The sequence below is a fragment of the Melanotaenia boesemani genome, chromosome 14 (assembly GCF_017639745.1).
Source record: "Melanotaenia boesemani isolate fMelBoe1 chromosome 14, fMelBoe1.pri, whole genome shotgun sequence".
Taxonomy (NCBI): domain Eukaryota; kingdom Metazoa; phylum Chordata; class Actinopteri; order Atheriniformes; family Melanotaeniidae; genus Melanotaenia; species Melanotaenia boesemani.
The window spans coordinates 2,209,243-2,230,152 of record NC_055695.1 but is presented as its reverse complement, the minus strand read 5'-3'; the positions used below and the strand labels follow the sequence as shown (position 1 = coordinate 2,230,152).

The 20,910-nt window shown below is 45.2% G+C and overlaps 1 protein-coding gene across 3 annotated transcripts in view; it reads left to right on the top strand.

The window, feature by feature from the left end:
• The window catches only part of mast2 (microtubule associated serine/threonine kinase 2), a 193,746-nt gene that overhangs the window by 37,787 nt on the left and 135,049 nt on the right, over positions 1–20,910 (top strand). For 2 of the 3 annotated variants that reach the window (XM_042006038.1, XM_042006037.1), the window contains exons 2-3: positions 6,952–7,096; positions 8,201–8,370. In XM_042006038.1, the coding sequence (XP_041861972.1) occupies positions 7,090–7,096; positions 8,201–8,370 (177 nt within the window). In that variant the 5' untranslated portion in view covers positions 6,952–7,089. Of the gene's footprint in view, positions 1–6,948; positions 7,097–8,200; positions 8,371–20,910 lie in introns of all 3 variants that reach the window. The other variant, XM_042006040.1, reaches the window with a different exon arrangement.

Genomic DNA, 20,910 nt, shown 5'->3' with positions numbered 1-20,910 from the left:
CAGCATCTGTTGTGGCATTTTTGACATTTTTTCTAAGGCTTTTATATTGTTTATATCGATATTGGAATCGTATCGACCGAAACTAAGAAATATATCGTGATAAAGGTTTTGGCCGTATAATCCAGCCATACTTCACACCTTATCAAAAAATCATTTTAACCCTTCAAATTCCAGCTTGAACACATGATGTCACTTCTAAAAGCAGCTAATGCCAGAAATCCGGGACTGTTGTGTGAGAGGAGGGACTCTGTGACTCGCTCTGCAACAGGAAGTTGCTTGTCGACCACAGACAGGTGGCTGACAACCTCCACGTGGCGTTGTCATGACAACAATCAGTTCCTACTCCCTCCTGGTGTTTCCTGAGATTTAACATAAAGATAAGTGAAAATGGAAGAAAGAGTGAGTATTTTCACTGGTTCTGGTGTCAGATTTTGTTGCATTGCCCCAAAAAGTGGTCGCAAAACCTCACGTTGTACTTTAAAAAGCATGTCAGTGTTACAGTTCACTAAACGGTTCGTGACTCCGTATGTAAACACAAGAATGCACCGACCCACTTTTTCACTTCCGATCCGATACAGAAAACAGGCTGCAGGAGCTAACCGATGACGCCTCGTTAGGAAACACACTTAAAATTTCTTTCCTAATAAAAAAAAACCAGAAATAAATGTACTGAATTTCTTATTTAACAACTGCGCACCAGCACAGTGATCCTAAACCAACGTTAACAATCTGAGATTAGCTTCACCAGCTCGGTCAAACATGGTTCGGTCAGAGCCTGCAGGAGGAGAACGCCGCTGAAACCATTCGACATAAACAGAATCAGCTCTTTACTGTGTTTTAGTGCAAATAGAAATGACCGATTTACCTTATTTTTAGAATTATTTACCTTATTTAAATGATGGCAGGTCCTTTCTGACTCAACATGGTCGCATGTTCACAATTCTCCTCCACCCGATGTGCAAAGACACGTGCACGTGCACACGCCCACCAGCTGAGCGTGTGAGAAAAGATGTGGCGTAAAAGATAATAACCAGGCTTCACCAAGTTACCCTCCATCCCGCCGATGACTCTCTGCATGACGTCGCTCCAAGCGTACAGCTACATCTGTGCCCGCGGATCCGGAAACCCACTCTGGACCGATACCAGTATCGGATCGATGCGTCTGTAGTAAACACGCCACATGACAGCGTGTAGACGTTAGTAAAGGGTCAAGCAGCAGCGTTATCCTGCGTCGTCTCTGCGTGATCGCTGCTGTGTTCGTACCGTGCTGTAGGAGTCGTGTTTTCATGGAGCCAGAGGCTGCAGGGTCTGCTGTGTTCGTACCGTGCTGTAGGAGTCGTGTTTTATTGAGCCAGAGGCTGCAGGGTCTGCTGTGTTCGTACCGTGCTGTAGGAGTCGTGTTTTCATGGAGCCTGAGGCTGCAGGGTCTGCTGTGTTCGTACCGTGCTGTAGGAGTCGTGTTTTTATCGAGCCTGAGGCTGCAGGGTCTGCTGTGTTCGTACCGTGCTGTAGGAGTCGTGTTTTTATCGAGCCTGAGGCTGCAGGGTCTGCTGTGTTCGTACCGTGCTGTAGGAGTCGTGTTTTTATCGAGCCTGAGGCTGCAGGGTCTGCTGTGTTCGTACCGTGCTGTAGGAGTCGTGTTTTCATCGAGCCTGAGGATGCAGGGTCTGCTGTGTTCGTACCGTGCTGTAGGAGTCGTGTTTTTATCGAGCCTGAGGCTGCAGGGTCTGCTGTGTTCGTACCGTGCTGTAGGAGTCGTGTTTTTATCGAGCCTGAGGCTGCAGGGTCTGCTGTGTTCGTACCGTGCTGTAGGAGTCGTGTTTTTATCGAGCCTGAGGCTGCAGGGTCTGCTGTGTTCGTACCGTGCTGTAGGAGTCGTGTTTTTATCGAGCCTGAGGCTGCAGGGTCTGCTGTGTTCGTACCGTGCTGTAGGAGTCGTGTTTTTATCGAGCCTGAGGCTGCAGGGTCTGCTGTGTTCGTACCGTGCTGTAGGAGTCGTGTTTTCATGGAGCCTGAGGCTGCAGGGTCTGCTGTGTTCGTACCGTGCTGTAGGAGTCGTGTTTTCATCGAGCCTGAGGATGCAGGGTCTGCTGTGTTCGTACCGTGCTGTAGGAGTCGTGTTTTCATCGAGCCTGAGGCTGCAGGGTTTGCTGTGTTCGTACCGTGCTGTAGGAGTCGTGTTTTCATGGAGCCTGAGGCTGCAGGGTCTGCTGTGTTCGTACCGTGCTGTAGGAGTCGTGTTTTTATCGAGCCTGAGGCTGCAGGGTTTGCTGTGTTCGTACCGTGCTGTAGGAGTCGTGTTTTCATGGAGCCTGAGGCTGCAGGGTCTGCTGTGTTCGTACCGTGCTGTAGGAGTCGTGTTTTTATCGAGCCTGAGGCTGCAGGGTCTGCTGTGTTCGTACCGTGCTGTAGGAGTCGTGTTTTCATGGAGCCTGAGGCTGCAGGGTCTGCTGTGTTCGTACCGTGCTGTAGGAGTCGTGTTTTTATCGAGCCTGAGGATGCAGGGTCTGCTGTGTTCGTACCGTGCTGTAGGAGTCGTGTTTTCATGGAGCCTGAGGCTGCAGGGTTTGCTGTGTTCGTACCGTGCTGTAGGAGTCGTGTTTTCATGGAGCCTGAGGATGCAGGGTCTGCTGTGTTCGTACCGTGCTGTAGGAGTCGTGTTTTCATGGAGCCTGAGGCTGCAGGGTCTGCTGTGTTCGTACCGTGCTGTAGGAGTCGTGTTTTATCGAGCCTGAGGCTGCAGGGTCTGCTGTGTTCGTACCGTGCTGTAGGAGTCGTGTTTTTATCGAGCCTGAGGCTGCAGGGTCTGCTGTGTTCGTACCGTGCTGTAGGAGTCGTGTTTTCATGGAGCCTGAGGCTGCAGGGTCTGCTGTGTTCGTACCGTGCTGTAGGAGTCGTGTTTTTATCGAGCCTGAGGCTGCAGGGTCTGCTGTGTTCGTACCGTGCTGTAGGAGTCGTGTTTTATCGAGCCTGAGGCTGCAGGGTCTGCTGTGTTCGTACCGTGCTGTAGGAGTCGTGTTTTTATCGAGCCTGAGGCTGCAGGGTCTGCTGTGTTCGTACCGTGCTGTAGGAGTCGTGTTTTTATCGAGCCTGAGGCTGCAGGGTCTGCTGTGTTCGTACCGTGCTGTAGGAGTCGTGTTTTCATGGAGCCTGAGGCTGCAGGGTCTGCTGTGTTCGTACCGTGCTGTAGGAGTCGTGTTTTATCGAGCCTGAGGCTGCAGGGTTTGCTGTGTTCGTACCGTGCTGTAGGAGTCGTGTTTTCATGGAGCCTGAGGCTGCAGGGTCTGCTGTGTTCGTACCGTGCTGTAGGAGTCGTGTTTTCATCGAGCCTGAGGCTGCAGGGTTTGCTGTGTTCGTACCGTGCTGTAGGAGTCGTGTTTTCATGGAGCCTGAGGCTGCAGGGTCTGCTGTGTTCGTACCGTGCTGTAGAAGTCGTGTTTTTATCGAGCCTGAGGCTGCAGGGTCTGCTGTGTTCGTACCGTGCTGTAGGAGTCGTGTTTTTATCGAGCCTGAGGCTGCAGGGTCTGCTGTGTTCGTACCGTGCTGTAGGAGTCGTGTTTTCATGGAGCCTGAGGCTGCAGGGTCTGCTGTGTTCGTACCGTGCTGTAGGAGTCGTGTTTTCATGGAGCCTGAGGCTGCAGGGTCTGCTGTGTTCGTACCGTGCTGTAGGAGTCGTGTTTTATCGAGCCTGAGGCTGCAGGGTCTGCTGTGTTCGTACCGTGCTGTAGGAGTCGTGTTTTCATGGAGCCTGAGGCTGCAGGGTCTGCTGTGTTCGTACCGTGCTGTAGGAGTCGTGTTTTATCGAGCCTGAGGCTGCAGGGTCTGCTGTGTTCGTACCGTGCTGTAGCAGTCGTGTTTTCATGGAGCCTGAGGCTGCAGGGTCTGCTGTGTTCGTACCGTGCTGTAGGAGTCGTGTTTTATCGAGCCTGAGGCTGCAGGGTCTGCTGTGTTCGTACCGTGCTGTAGGAGTCGTGTTTTCATGGAGCCTGAGGCTGCAGGGTCTGCTGTGTTCGTACCGTGCTGTAGGAGTCGTGTTTTTATCGAGCCTGAGGCTGCAGGGTCTGCTGTGTTCGTACCGTGCTGTAGGAGTCGTGTTTTTATCGAGCCTGAGGCTGCAGGGTCTGCTGTGTTCGTACCGTGCTGTAGGAGTCGTGTTTTATCGAGCCTGAGGCTGCAGGGTTTGCTGTGTTCGTACCGTGCTGTAGGAGTCGTGTTTTATCGAGCCTGAGGCTGCAGGGTCTGCTGTGTTCGTACCGTGCTGTAGGAGTCGTGTTTTTATCGAGCCTGAGGCTGCAGGGTCTGCTGTGTTCGTACCGTGCTGTAGGAGTCGTGTTTTTATCGAGCCTGAGGCTGCAGGGTCTGCTGTGAAGCAGGTTAACGAAAGAATGTGGCCTGACTGAGCTGAGTGTATGTTAAACTCACCTCCTGACACTAACCATGTCACTGCTGGGTGTGTTAGACTTCACCGTGCATCGTGTCATCTTCCTCTTCCACATTAATGACAACACACACACCTCAGAGTGTGTGTGTGTTTTTATGAGACTGTTTTACATGATGAATGTGTGTTTACGTACTTGTGTCACCAGCAGCAGGTTAGTAAGCCGACTGTGACGGTTTGTGTGTCTGCAGCTCGTCACAACCCAACAGAACAACACTCTGACCTTAGCAGCCTTTCCTGTCTGGACATTTCATCCTCATCCTCAGCTTGTTAAAGCTCAGCTCTGCCCCCTGCTGGCCGGAGCAGGAGCTGCAGCGGCGGGTTGATGCCAGTAAACTGGAACGTTGTGTTTGCTGCGTCAGTGAGAACAGAATCCACCTGATCCTGGTCGTCTTCTCCAGGATTCATCCTTCACAGCTGGAGAAAGCAGAGAACAACGAGAGCTTCAACAGATCAAACCCGACAGATAGAAAGATTCAGGGAGCCAAAAAGATTCAAATGCAACAAATAATAGTCATTCGTAAAAAATATTACTCAGATTTTTTTATTCATTTTTTAATAATTAAATAACTTTTTTCTTCTGTTTTCTTCTTTATGAGTTAGGATAGGAACACAAGTAACTTCTACGCACATTTTTATCAATTATATCTTATTTATTTATGTGTAACAACAAGAGCAAGTACAAATCAAACCTGGACTCATTCTTATAGTAGAAAAACTTACAGTATTTCTGCTATAAGTTAGAAAATACAGATAAATCTGCCAGAAAACACAACTCTGTAAATATGAGAGGATTTTACTAGTCAGGAAACACACGTAGATTTTACAAGGCAAGTTTATTTGTTTAACACATTTCATGCACAAGACAAGTCGAAGTGATTCAAAACATTCAAAGTAAAAAATAAATAAATAAATAAAGTCAGAAAATGAAAGTAAATCTGACCAGTTAGAAAATACAAGTAAAATTTTCAAGACAGGTTTGATTAAATAACACGTTTAATGTACGAGATTATTCTTTCACATAAAATGTTAAAAATTAAAACATAAAAATACATTTTATTTCATTTTTGCTAAATTTCTGAGTCATAAATCTGCATTTTCTGACATGTAAATTTTGCCCGTAAGTTTAACTTGTACAGTAGTTAATCCATGCATGTAGTTTGATTTGTAGCCGTACTTGTTTGAAATACGCAGCTCCATCAGCTCCATACGCCTCCAGCTTTATTCCCTCCATTTAATTCCCACTAGCTTTAGCTTTTCCATCCACCTTGTTTCCCTGCTACGGGATTTTTTTACATCTTTTTTTATGTCTATCTATGGCCTAAAAAACATTTACAGCTATTTTACTTTCAAAGTTTTGCAGTTTAAGTAAACAAGATGTTTGCAGTGACGTAGTCTGAGGACGAGGAACCAAGATGCTCCACCAAGAAAAGACCAACCACGGGCGAAGGATCTGAGCCTGGTAGGAGTCAAAGAGACCGAAGAGGAACAAAGTCAGGGATCCGTCAGTGTGAGAACCAGACCAGATCCGAGCTGTCCGTTAGCAATGTCAGCAAACAGCTGCTAACTTAGTTTCTCAGTAGTTTACCATGACATGTATGATCAACTCCACCAAGTGTTAGAAGAAGCCCTTCAGTTCCGTCTCCATGTGTTGGGTCGGGTCTCACAACAAAGATTTCTTTGTTCACGAGATTCTTCAGGTCACCTCACAGTTTTCTGTTGGATCCGGTCCTGGACTGACTGGACCGTTCCAGGATCTTTCTCAGGAAGGTTTTCTTTAAGGAGGAGTTAACTTTTACATTTTCTGCTGAGTTCCAGGTGATTTTACTCTGACACAGAAACACGTCTGTAGTAATCAGAGGACGCGGTTAACGGCTGCACGCGGCGCCGCCTCCGTCCGTGTTCGGTCTGAGTAGAGATGGAGGGAAACTCCGTCATACATGCAGCCGTCTGTGAGCTGTGTGTGGGTTCATGTGTCCAGATGTTTCTGAAAAGCTTCCTCAAAGCCCGGTCCATGAGTGTGAAGAGTCGGGTCAGGCTTTGTTTCCAGGGCAACAGCTGATGTTTTCACCAGAAATCCGGAGTCGGTCACAGCTGGAAGTTCTGGTTAATGACGGAGCTCAGCGCTGCTAACTGCCTCATGATGGGACAAACAGGTGTGCTCAGAAAGTGTGTGTGGTGTCAGCAGACGTTAGCGTTGGGTTTTATGGCGGAGCTTTGGCTGCCGTTCGTTTCTCAGGGACCCTCCTCAGCCTGAACCCACATCCAGAATTTCCTGAGCTGTTTTAAATATAAAAAAAAGCTGAATCGTGTCGTCTCTGCAGGACGATTTATGTTTTCTATGTGTTTTGTTTTGGTTTTTCCTTTTGTTTGATGCATGAAGCTCTGGTTTCTTCATGTTTACAGCCAGGTTTGAGTTTCTGTCCCCGACCTGCAGCTTTCCTCTGCAGAGCAACAACCGGACTTCACCTCAACCAGTTCTCATGTGTCTTCTTGTCTTTTCTCTCCAGAAGGAGTTCGCTGCTCCTCCTCTCCTGTTCAGGAAGCTGAGTAATCCTGACCTGTCTCCCGCGGCAACCACAGCCACCAAATCCAAACTTCACCGACAGCTGAGCCAGGACGAGAGCCGGGCGCGGCGCAGCAGCGTGGCCATGACCGGTAACACGCGTGACGTCATTAAATGTGTTTCTCTTTATTTATTTCGTTTTCTTTTTCATTAATTACATTTTTTCATATTTTGTCTTCTATTTTTTTATTAATTTACTTTTTATTCATGTCTTTGTTCATAAATCTTTATAAAAGGATCTTTTTTTTAATATTTTTTTATTTTATTTTTGTTTTATTTTTTTACTCCGGCATAAATTCAGTAATCACGTCTTGAACTGATGAAAGCTGGAATGTGTTTTTAAAAGGTTTAACTCAATGGCAGCATGTAGAGCGAAAACTGGATGGGGCTGAGAACAGAGGAGAGTCTGGCTAATGATGAAAAATACCACTTAAACCAAGTCAGACCATGAATGCCCACATATTTCTCCAGGAACAAGGACTGTGTGGTCCATCAGCAGAAGGATATAACAGAAAATGTAAACACAAATGAAGAAATATTGTTTAAAACCCAGAAAACAGGGACCACAGCAACCAGCATGATGGTTAATATGTTACAGTTGGGATCCCTCCCAAGTGTGACTTGAACGATATGAAAACACTTCCTGTCCAGCAGTGTGTCTACAAAATGGAACCAGACACCTTCCTGTCCAGCAGTGTGTCTACGAAATGGAACCAGACACCTTCCTGTCCAGCAGTGTGTCTACAAAATGGAACCAGACACCTTCCTGTCCAGCAGTGTGTCTACGAAATGGAACCAGACATGTCTGGACCAGCTTGACCTTCCTCTGTCTTCTTTATAAAGTCCTGTAGAGGAGCAGGTTCAGGTCTGTGGAGGTTTTTAAACACCAGGATGAGACGTGGACGTTGACCCACACAGATCCGCTGCTCCTGAGTTCTTCCTGTGATTTCCAGGGTGTTAAACTTTGTGCCAATCTGCGTCATTCATAATCTGAAAAGTAAAAATTCCAGCTCAGATTAGCTGCTGTTTTCCTAGTGAGAGGTCATGTGGTGACATAAAGTCCACGTGCAGCAGCAGCAGCTTGTGTTGCTGTTGGTTTGCTGTTTCGTCTTCTTGTGTTGGGCTCTGACAGCAGCTGCAGAGCTGGAGGATCATCAGGTCTGACATGGATCTCTTTGCCTCCCCTCCATTTACAGGTAAGCAGCTGCTGCCTCTGTCCAGCAGTCTGCACGGTGGAGTGAGTCATCTGGCCTGGCAGGGGCCCCCGGGGGCCGTCGGAGGGACGTCTGCAGCAGGAGACGCTAACAACCTGGTCCGAATGAGGAGCCAGGCTCTGGGACAGTCGGCTCCTTCACTCACTGGACTGGTGAGTAAAAAAATGGACGATATCCTCCAGTGAATGACCTCCGTGTCATGACTTGGGAAAATGAAAAGTCTGAGTTTGGCTGGGATCCATAATGTTCTGAGTGTTGGGCTGAAACCAGCCAAGTGCAGCAAAGACTGAGGATGACTCAGGCTTTTACAGACTCTCTCTCAGCTCTTAACCCTCTCAGAAACACCGGTTTGCTCGCTGCAGAAGGGATGACATGGGGCAGAAATGATGCACACTCGTTAACTGTATGTACTTGCACTGTGTGTGCTCGTGTGTTGGTCCAGCAGTGACTCGGTGTGATAGATGGAAGTTTCTCTGCAGTGGGCACGAACGTGCTGCTGTTTTGCTGTGACCCCTGCTGGCTGCAGAGGGAACTGCAGGACGTTTGGTTTAACTTGACAGTTTTCAGTTACTCTCACAAACGGAGAATCATTAAAATATCTCTCTGCAGTTAAACTGACAGCAAACATGACTCAGCAAACTGATTCAGCTCCTGCAGACTTGCTGATGATGAGCTGTAGACGACACTGAGCTGGTAGCACCGCGGTGTAGTTGTATGAACTCTGATGTGTGCAGGTTCAGCATTTTTTTTATCATGACACATAAAAATGAATAAAATCTTCACAGTTTTCTTTATTCCAAATTATTTTTAAATTGGTTTTCTGGCTCTAAGTTATGTTTATTTGGTGGAGCGGGCTGTAAAAATGGCTTTATTATGACGTAGCAGACCCCTGGATCTGGACCCGGATCTGGATTTTTGCCAAGGTGTGCAGTCTTGTACTGCTCTTTATCTTCTTCCAATAAGGCAACAAGTGGTTGTTTTTATTTGTCAGATCATCTTCTCATTAAACACCATGTGGGAGAGAAAAGTAAAGTTGAGGCTGTTCTTGAACCCTTTGGAGAAAAGGCAGAGTTGTGGTCTCTTTTCACAGGTACCATTAAATCTGTCATTCCCTCTTCAGACGTAAGGATTACCTCGGACATAAAATAGCTGCAGGGCTTCCTTGATTCTGTATTTTGTCTTCAGAGTTCGTTTTGCCAGGATTTTTCACAGTGGAAAAGAAAGAAATGGTCATTTACAAATACAAATGTTCATGGTGCAAATGAGGTGTCAATAAATAGTGTAGCGGTCGGAGCTGGTGGCGTAGCGGCGTAGCTAGCACGTGCAAGCTAACTGCAGTCACGATCAATAATATGTGGAAAATATGTGTTTCTGAGATGAAGACCAGCAGAAAATGTGTCTGTGCATTTAAAACTTGCTGTGGAGCTACGTTAACTCTTTTTTATTTTTACCCGTTTTTACATGTTTAGTATTCCAAAAACATTACAGATAAATATAGATAGCACAAAAATATTGGCTTTTCTGTTTATTTATTTATTTTTCTTTCGATTTTTATTTTTTATCATTTCGTCTGGGACAGAAAGATTCAGCTGATCCTCGCGGATTTTTTAATCCGATTCAGTGATTTTTACTCATTTTTAGCCCAACATGTTAAAAAATGAGGTTAAAGTGATCAGATTCTTTAGGTGCTGAAAAAAGGTGGTAAATGTTGTTTATTTGGTGTATCAGTCTAGTTTGTAATCATCCAAATTAATTCATAAAAGTGAAGGAACCAGCACATGATGTCCAACATTATTTGGACTGGTTTCCATCCTGAGCGTGCACGAGGCCAGAGAGGAAAACTGTGTGTGTGTGTGTGTGTGTGTGTGTGTGTGAAAGTGTGTTTAAAAACATTCAGTGAGTTGATGTCAGAGAAAGTGCAGACATGGAGGGAAACGATCATCTGAAGGGGAAAAGGTTTCCAGATGAGTGGGAGGACATGAAGCGACCAGCAGAGGGCAGCAGAGATCAACCTGAACCAACAGCAGCATCCAGTCAGCTGTTTCTACTTCTTCAGGCCTTCTTTGGGCGTCCTGCCTCTTAAACACAACGAAACACTAGAAATAACTTCTATTTGAACAGATCTGACCCGACGGGCGTGTCCAGGGAAGCCAGAGCAGGCTGAACCACTGATTCGTATTTTCCACATCATCTGTGCTTTAACTGGATATAACAAAACATCTGTTGCATTTAGACCAGAATCCCCTTTTTTTATAATAACGTCATAATTAGCTTTTCCTTCTGTTTCCATGAACCTCTGAGAGGGATCAGCCAGCGCAGCCGGGAGGAAATTGCATCCTGGATTTAAAAGGGAAAATGTGACCCAGCAGAGCAAATAATCACAGCTTATTTTATTCCTCAAGGGCAGTTGTATTAACGTTTCCTTTATTCCTGCCAGACTCGGTCCTCTGGCCTTATTCAGCTTCTGATGCAGCTCTTCGTTCACAGCTGTCAGCTTCTCTGTATTTCAGGCTTCATATGGAGGGACACCTGAACGCATCGTGTCAGGTTTTCCTGACTTTCTCTTTCTGTTCATGTTGTTTGTTGTGTCAAACAGGAAAATTCTGTGTTTCTGTCTCAAGTTGACATAAAGTCGAGTGAAATCTCTGCTGTGAGGATTCGTCTCTAAAGCTGTTCTGTGCGGCGCAACAAGCCAGAACTTTGTTCTTGTTCTCGTCGTTGCAGCTTGTTGGAGCAGAACTTTCTTCTCGCAGCGCTCCGAGAAGGTCTGTTTGATTGGTTGGATGTTTAGGTTTTTACATTCACTGCAATGCCAATGTGTTCGATTCCGAATCGATGTTCAAATAACGCTTTAACTTTTATTTTATTTTTACTTTCCAGGCCGCGTCATGGAGTAGACATGCAGGCTGCTGCTCCTGCTATATTTTTTCTGTTCTACAAAAACCCACTTTTCACTTGATACTTACATATTTGGGCCTTTAATAAGTGTGATGATTGATCAGCGTTGGTAAGCATGTCTAAAACAAGAAGAGAAGCCAAAAAAAACTTACCGGTGGAAAGTTCATTCAGGTGCGAGCTTAGCTAATGATGCTAGCACCTGAACCCAGCGCTCATCGCCTTACTCGAACCGCACAGGGCGGCCATAGCAGCTGGTTTTAAGGCCTCATCTGACGCGATAAATAAGCTGGACAAGATTCAAGCTGATGTGGTGAAACAGGAGCTACGTATAAACCAACTCGAAACTAATGCAGAGGATGTTAGCCAGTGCTTAGCAGCACTCGAAGCTGCGTGCAACACAGTGCAGAAGGAGAACAAACTTTTCAAAATAAAACTCTCTGACCTGGAAGGGAGAAGCAGACTAAACAACTTAATCACTTGTTTAAAAATCATTTTCTTCCCCTATTTGACCAGTGCAAAGAATTATTGTCTAAATGGTCCCTATTATCTTTCTATTATCTCTGTCTTTTATCAGCAGAAGTAATTCTGTTTAAATGACGGTGCTTCCAAAGTTTCCACACCTTTTTCAGTGTCTTCCTTTATGGATTCCCAAATCTTTTTTAAATCTCTAGACTCTGAGAATGTCATTCATTTGGAAAAGTAAAAACTCAACATTGAGGAAAGCTCTTCTTTAGAGACCCAAGCTGAAATATTCAGTATTATTATTGGGCTGAAAACATTCGATGTGTGTTTTACTGGAAACATTTTCACTTGGAGCGGACGTCACCGGTTTGGGTTACCATGGAGTCCCATATGAACCATGAGACTTCCTTACCTGCAATCTTAGCTGCATCACTTCCTCTTCCTAATACTAATAAAGTAATCCATCAGTCCCTTAGAAATTGGTCTCAGTTTAGGAAGCGTTTTGGTGTCCAGTCTTTCTCACTTCAGAGTCCGGTTGCTGCAAATAATCTATTTGTTCCTTCAACGATAAGTTTGATCAGTTTTGGCGCCGCTTTTTTGCTTAATAAAAAGACCCTTTTTTAACTCCTAATGACACAGTGTTGAGGCAGAATGCCGGACAGTCTGGCGTGGACATGGCCGACACGATGGCTGAGCGGGAAACATGACTCTGCGTTAATCCTGCGTGTGGAAGGACTTCCACGGTGGCTTCGTTTGCTCCGGACGTCTGGTACGATTGGAAAGTTGTGAATGAATAAACTGATGTAGATCAGAGAAGGAAACACAAACGTAGCTTTCTGTTCCCTTTAAGTAGACCAAATACAGGAAGTGGACTACAACGCACGGCATTGTGGGTAAAAACATATGCTCCTGTAGGATGTTAGACAGCAGAGATGTCTCGCGGCTTCTGACATGTTGTCCTGCTAATAAAACTTACCATCGCTCAGTAGTGCAGCTTTAAGAAGCGAGTGTGCTCGGCCTACAGACTGACATGTTGATGTCGGGGTTAATCGAGGTGAGTGGACGGAGGCGGGTCCGTATGGTTGACGTTGATACCTGTGAATGTGTTCCTGTGTGTGAGGTGTAATTAAGCCAATGACTGGAGCTGCTGTTAGAGAAACATTTGTGGATTTGGTGTTTGACTGATGGACGAGCGTCTTCCAGTTTTAGAGCCTGGGGTCCGCTCGCTGTGAACGTGCCAGCTGGTGAGTGAATGAGTGTGTTTCTAGTAAACTAGCTCGATGCGTGGACATATGCGTCCTGTTTGTTTCATAAGGAAAGGAGAGGAGGCAGGTGAAACTTTGCTCTTACACACACATTAGCATATTATTAGCATTTGCTTTGTATGAGCATAGAAATGAAAGCCTGTGCTGGAAGGGGAATACAGGGCTGAACATGAAAGTGGAGAGCTGCTGTATTGTTGTGGTTGTGAAGCTGTATTTCAGTATTTTTGGCTCATCATCATCAAACACAGGCTGTTGGTGGCAGCGTGGGAGGCATACACAGCAGAGATTCAGCCCCACGAAGCTCCGAGTCAGGAGGATAAATAATGCATCGGCTGGTTGTTTGTTAGCGGTTCTCCGCTAAAAGCTTTACAGGAGTTTTCTTCACACAGAACCAGCTGCTGACAGTAGAAATGAGCTTTGTGCTCTCGGATAAACAGCATGAAGCGAATCCCAAACACACACTGCAGGTGGAGAATATGCCAGCATCCTTCCAGCTGTGGCCATGACCTCCAGGTTTCATCGTTAAACCTCAGTAGTCCCAACATTTGTTTACAAAAATGCCAAACACAGAGCAAGCAGAAGAAAATACACCAACTTATCTTCCTGGTCAAACAAAAGCAGAAGGAAGGAAAAACATGGCCGCCCTCTCCTCCAAACTCCAGGTTAGCAACTCATCAAGTAACATCGAGCCTCTGGTGGGACGTAAACAGCTGCTCTGGATGGGAGGAGAGGATGATGATGATCGGCTCTTCCTCCATCCTCTCAGGTTTTCCTACACGACCTGGTTGAACCAATCACATCCCTGCACCTGCACGCCGCATTTGGCGTAGATTAAACAGTCGGAACTGTTTGGAAGTTAAAATGACGGATGGGTTAGCAACAGTTAAAGGAAGTCTGCCACCCCATTGGTTAGAATCCTGTTGTTTACATGTATTTAGCCATAAAACAGGTCATCTGTTGGGTACCTGACCCACTGCGGTAGTACACAGCATGGAGTACGTACTGCGTACTATGTTAGTCACTAGCGCGTAGTAAGCTAGCTTATAAGCCATCCTCCCGTAGCTTCTGCAGCATTTTTAGCTGGTTTCTGGTTTAGGAAAGCAGAAGTAAACAATGGCTTGTCTGTGTTTATCTTACCATAACCCTCACATTTTAAATGAGCCGACTCTGGGTTTACATGGACTTACTGCAGGCACAAACTCATAGTTACATGTTCATCTCATAACAAAGAACAAACATGTATTTTTCCTCACCTTATTATTGCTCTGCAGGTTAAATCCTGGCGGCCAGACAAGCCTACGGTCAGTTACCGAGTTTCCACCAGAGAGACGGCGTGTTTGGCTGGTGGGAGGCTGAGGGCTCGTTGCTGGACCGGATCACCGTCGCATCCACACGGATCAGATTATTTTAGCATTTAAAATATTTAGTCATTTTCTGGAATAATACATTCATTTAGAATAATATTTTTTTTAATCTATAATTATAATTTTATGAAAAATATTTTTTATTTAGAATAATAGTTTTTCTGATTAATGTATTACATAAGTTTGATTATTTTTATTTAGAATTATTTTTATTATTTATAATCTATAATTGTATAATCTAATATTTTACATCCGTTATTATATTTTATATTTTTTTATGGAGGAATGAGTAATTATTTTTTTATTTTTCTAATGATTCCTGACCATCGGCTTCAGGCCAGTTTAAATGCAGACACAGGTGAAATGACTGCTCACCGTCTGTTTTCTCTGCTTTAAATTCATGATACAGGCTTTTATTGATTTTTAATATTAGATGTTTGTGGTGTGTCTGTGGGAGGACATCAGCGGTTGGATTGAGATGATCGATGAGCTGCTTGCTGTCTCCAGGCTGCAGCACAGAGGATGATGTGAAATTTAGCGAACAAATACAAGCTGTGGTCTGAGTAAACGTTTGTAAAGGAAGCACCCACCACCGCAGATAATCGTTATTATTAGTGTCGTAGAAACAAGACAAACCGGAGTAAACGACAGCGTGACGACGCTCACCTGCTGTCTGCAGACATCAGGCCTCGTCCAGCCTGCTGACCCAGCTCCGGATTATTTATACATGAGAACATGCTGAATAGCTGCTGCCAAGGTCCGTCCTCTCCTCCTCCCCGAAGGAAGGAAGTGGTGACAGCCGCAACTTTATAACGGAGCAGGAAGCAGCATGATGAAAATCAGACGCTGAAGCCTGGACTGTAGCTACATGTAAATATACATATTAGAGCTGGGTTTAAATAAACTCAGTCGATTTTTGGCCCTACTTTCATGCGACTTACCGATGCGCAGTGAGATCTCAGCAAATATACACGACTGAAAGTTTTCCTGTGTTGCCTCTGTCCCTAATCAGCTTCTCTCTCCGAGATGATGCCACGTTCAGGTGTTTTCATTCACCAGTGGATTACATTCCCCTGTAAACTATTTAGCAGCTTATTAAGGCAGATTTTTGCTTGTGCAGCGTCTGCATGCGGACGGCCACGGCGTAGCTGATGCTGGTGAGTTTGCTCTCGCACTCGAGCGTATGGGGAATACGTCGTTTTGGTGTTGTGTTGCAGTTAGTCCTCCTAACCTGAAGGTGGCAGCAGGGGTGGTATCGGCTGGTAAACTGACCAGTTCAGAGTTTTTTTGATGGTTCTCTTAGTTTGGTAGCTATTTTCTGTTTTAAACAACAGTGACGTCCAGTATGGTTCAGTTGCCTTATTAGCTGGTGGAAGAAAACGAAGAAATAATTCAATCAGCTTCTCATGAACTTGATCCACTGGTTATTGTTTTTAAAAACAGTGGTTACCACACAAATTCAGCAAGAAGAAGATCCAGATATGGAGTACCTCTGCATAACCGTCTGCGTAGTACACGTAGCTCTGCAAAGCTACGCCAAGGCTACAGCGGAGACACCGCGCGTCCATTAATCCGCATTTAGCACTCACATTAGCAGCTAACACTAAGACCATGGACTCCTACATTAGCAGCAAACACTAAGACCATGGGCTCCTACATTAGCAGCAAACACTAAGACCATGGACTCCTACATTAGCAGCTAACACTAAGACCATGGACTCCTACATTAGCAGCTAACACTAAGACCATGGGCTCCCACATTAGCAGCAAACACTAAGACCATGGACTCCTACATTAGCAGCTAACACTAAGACCATGGGCTCCTACATTAGCAGCTAACACTAAGACCATGGGCTCCTACATTAGCAGCAAACACTAAGACCATGGGCTCCTACATTAGCAGCAAACACTAAGACCATGGACTCCTACATTAGCAGCTAACACTAAGACCGTGGACTCCTACATTAGCAGCTAACACTAAGACCATGGGCTCCTACATTAGCAGCTAACACTAAGACCATGGACTCCTACATTAGCAGCTAACACTAAGACCATGGGCTCCTACATTAGCAGCTAACACTAAGACCATGGGCTCCTACATTAGCAGCTAAGGCTAAAACAGTGGGCTCCTACATTAGCAGCTAACACTAAGACCATGGGCTCCTACATTAGCAGCTAACGCTAAAACAGTGGGCTCCTACATTCGCAGCTAAGGCTAAAACTGTGGGCTCCTACATTAGCAGCTAAGGCTAAAACTGTGGGGTCCTACATTAGCAGCTAACATTAAGACCATGGGCTCCTACATTAGCAGCTAAGGCTAAAACAGTGGGCTCCTACATTAGCCGCTAACGCTAAAACGGTGGGGTCCTACATTAGCAGCTAAGGCTAAAACCGTGGGCTCCTACATTAGCAGCTAACACTAAGACCATGGGCTCCTACATTAGCAGCTAACGCTAAAACAGTGGGCTCCTACATTAGCAGCTAAGGCTAAAACTGTGGGCTCCTACATTAGCAGCTAACGCTAAAACAGTGGGCTCCTACATTAGCAGCTAAGGCTAAAACTGTGGGTTCCTACATTAGCAGCTAAGGCTAAAACAGTGGGCTCCTACATTAGCAACTAACGCTAAAACTGTGGGGTCCTACATTAGCAGCTAAGGCTAAAACCATGGGCTCCCACATTAGCAGCAAACACTAAGACCATGGACTCCTACATTAGCAGCTAACACTAAGACCATGGGCTCCTACATTAGCAGCTAACACTAAGACCATGGGCTCCTACATTAGCAGCAAACACTAAGACCATGGGCTCCTACATTAGCAGCAAACACTAAGACCATGGACTCCTACATTAGCAGCTAACACTAAGACCATGGGCTCCTACATTAGCAGCAAACACTAAGACCATGGACTCCTACATTAGCAGCTAACACTAAGACCATGGGCTCCTACATTAGCAGCTAACACTAAGACCATGGGCTCCTACATTAGCAGCAAACACTAAGACCATGGGCTCCTACATTAGCAGCAAACACTAAGACCATGGACTCCTACATTAGCAGCTAACACTAAGACCATGGACTCCTACATTAGCAGCTAACACTAAGACCATGGGCTCCTACATTAGCAGCTAACACTAAGACCATGGACTCCTACATTAGCAGCTAACACTAAGACCATGGGCTCCTACATTAGCAGCTAACACTAAGACCATGGGCTCCTACATTAGCAGCTAAGGCTAAAACAGTGGGCTCCTACATTAGCAGCTAACACTAAGACCATGGGCTCCTACATTAGCAGCTAACGCTAAAACAGTGGGCTCCTACATTCGCAGCTAAGGCTAAAACTGTGGGCTCCTACATTAGCAGCTAAGGCTAAAACTGTGGGGTCCTACATTAGCAGCTAACATTAAGACCATGGGCTCCTACATTAGCAGCTAAGGCTAAAACAGTGGGCTTCTACATTAGCCGCTAACGCTAAAACGGTGGGGTACTACATTAGCAGCTAAGGCTAAAACCGTGGGCTCCTACATTAGCAGCTAACACTAAGACCATGGGCTCCTACATTAGCAGCTAACACTAAAACAGTGGGCTCCTACATTAGCAGCTAAGGCTAAAACTGTGGGCTCCTACATTAGCAGCTAACGCTAAAACAGTGGGCTCCTACATTAGCAGCTAAGGCTAAAACTGTGGGTTCCTACATTAGCAGCTAAGGCTAAAACAGTGGGCTCCTACATTAGCAACTAACGCTAAAACTGTGGGGTCCTACATTAGCAGCTAAGGCTAAAACCGTGGGCTCCTACATTAGCAGCTAACACTAAGACCATGGGCTCCTACATTAGCAGCTAACGCTAAAACAGTGGGCTCCTACATTAGCAGCTAACGCTAAAACAGTGGGCTCCTACATTAGCAGCTGAGGCTAAAACTGTGGGCTCCTACATTAGCAGCTAACGCTAAAACAGTGGGCTCCTACATTAGCAGCTAAGGCTAAAACTGTGGGTTCCTACATTAGCAGCTAACGCTAAAACAGTGGGCTCCTACATTAGCAGCTAAGGCTAAAACTGTGGGCTCCTACATTAGCAGCTAATGCTAAAACTGTGGGCTCCTACATTAGCAGCTAAGGCTAAAACCGTGGGCGCTCACATTAGCAGCTAATGCTAGGACAGCAGACTCTCACATTAGCACTCTCACATTGTTGATGTTAGAAGGTTGGAGCGACCCCTTATTAAAATGGTCGGGGAAACACTGGTTTTTATTTAGTGTGTGAGAGCAGGTCCCTGGTTCAGAATAAAGTTTGTTGAGTGTAAAAAATCACAGTGACGTTAAATTTAGCAGAGTTTACTTAAATTTTACTGGTGTCGTTTTATGCTGAAATTATTGAATTCATCAAGACTAAAAAGAGCTTGAGGGAAGAAGCTGTGATGATGACTCATGATGAAGGTTGGACTCTCAGAGGAGCGCGTGTGTGTGTTTGTCATGTCTGCATGTTATAACACACACAAACTCATCTCCATCGGCCTCAACATGATTCACAGCCGAAGGAGAAATTCAGCTCTTCTGTTCTGACTTCACCTGCTGAGAAACAGCAGGACACACACTTAATAACACACACACACACACTTAATAACACTCACACACACACTTAATAACAAACACACACACACACACACGACCTTCATCTTCTGTACCCGTACCAGCACAATATCCGAGACCAGAGCTCATTTCTCTTACAATTTCCTGTAGGAAGATGTGCAGAAGATGAAGGTATTTTTCTCCATCTGAACAGAAAACCTGATTTAAAACCTGGAAAACAAACAAGTAAACAAAATAAATATTTACATGTTTTCTGATGAACTGCCGGCTTGAAGGTTCTATTTTTAGAATTTTATAAACAATGTAAATTACCTGTTTTTTTATAGTTTTTATTCATATTTCATTGAGAACTATTATTTTGTTTAGTTTTATAGTTTAGTAGGAGTTTTAATAACATTTTTATTTAGAAGAATCATTTTTGGATTCAGCAGTGGGATCAGTGATGCACATGGCTCCTCAAAAACAGAAATATCTATCGTTTGTAATTTGAATGTCTTTTAGAATATTTATCTAAGTAGTTATGTAATTATTTTTTATGATTTATAATATTTTAGGTGTCTCATTATATTTTATTTCCTGTAGGGGAGGAATAAAGCTTTTCTAGCTCTGGCTGTGGCTGACCAGCACGTCTCTGTTGAATGTTTGGATTTAGTTTCCTCTGAAGATGGACGAGAGAAACAAACAGGCTGAAGGAAGCAGCTCAGCCTCTTCATGAGCCGATCGTAGCTATCACGTTTTACAGAGAACAAATCTGAGCTGACGGTGTGTATTAAATCCCCTCCGTTTTCCTGAGCATTAAACCTGAAAACGACCTGGTTTCTCCAGCAGTCCCGTACCACCTCATTTCCTTTTCATCATATTCTCCATCTTCCCTTCTCTCGCTTTCATCTCATGATCCTCTTTACATTGAGAAGGAAAGGTTTAAGCTTAAGAAGAGTCACTCTGTAAGTGGAGGAGAGTACAGAGCTGAGTCGGGGAGGGGTCTAACCGAGGTCCTGGGGAGGGATGAGTCCGCCCGGCTCGACTCGGCACAATGAATGAAGGTGGGCTCCACAACGTGGCACAGAATATGGATTTGTAGACGAAAAGGCTCCATGTTTCAGTTGCTGCCGCAAAAACAAAGAAGAATTTATAATTCTGAGCAGTTTTGTGCACAGTTCACAGAGCCCGTTTACATGTTCCCCAAAAGTCTGATGGGAATCTGATTATGAGTAGTCAGATTAACTCCCCCAGTATTCCCATTTATTTGTGTGACCCAGAGATCGGATTCATGTTGTTTTTTATGTGCAAACAAAACGAACAGAAGAAGTTAAGAACAATAAAAACAATAAAAGCGGGCAGTCGGAGTATAAACTCGGCAAACGGAACGTGACCCTACTCTTGCGTGACTTACCGAGGCTCGGCGAGCATGAACACACACACCTGGTTTCCTGTGTCGCCTCCGTCCAATCGGCTTCTCCTGCTGAGATGATGTCACATTCAGATGTTTTCATTCACCAGTGTGAATTACTTTCAACTGTAAAGTCTTTTGCAGCATATTACCGCTCACATTAGCAGCTAATGCTAAGACCGCGGGTGCTGCCATGTTCAACAACAGGAAGTGATGTCACCACGCACGTAGTTGAAAATAAATCTGACATGGTCATAGAGCAGGTTTCCACTTCGTCCTTTTATCAAACAGGAAACAGTCTGATGCTGTTTATCTGGTTTCCATGACGACATGTCATAGCTGCTCTGTGTGTGCATGGCAGCAAGAACACACACAGACCCGTGCACGCACACACAGGTTTCATCAGAGGACAGCGTGCACGTGTCGGAAAACACGTCAACTAGCTGGACATCAGACAGAAAGATAAGTTTCTAGATTCTCTCAGCAGGTGGAGATGGAAGCATCTCGCTCCAGGGAGGAGTAGGTGGAGGTGCGTCACGGTCGTCACGGCAACACGCACAGCTGATCTATCTACGTCCTTCTAGGGATTTCTGAGTCGTATTACAGCTTTAAATGGACCCAATATTCTTTGTAGGTTTTATTAACATCAACACGTGAACATGAGACGCTTCCATCAGGACATTTAAAACGTTTCACTTCTTTTCTGTCCTGAGTGGGTTTTTCT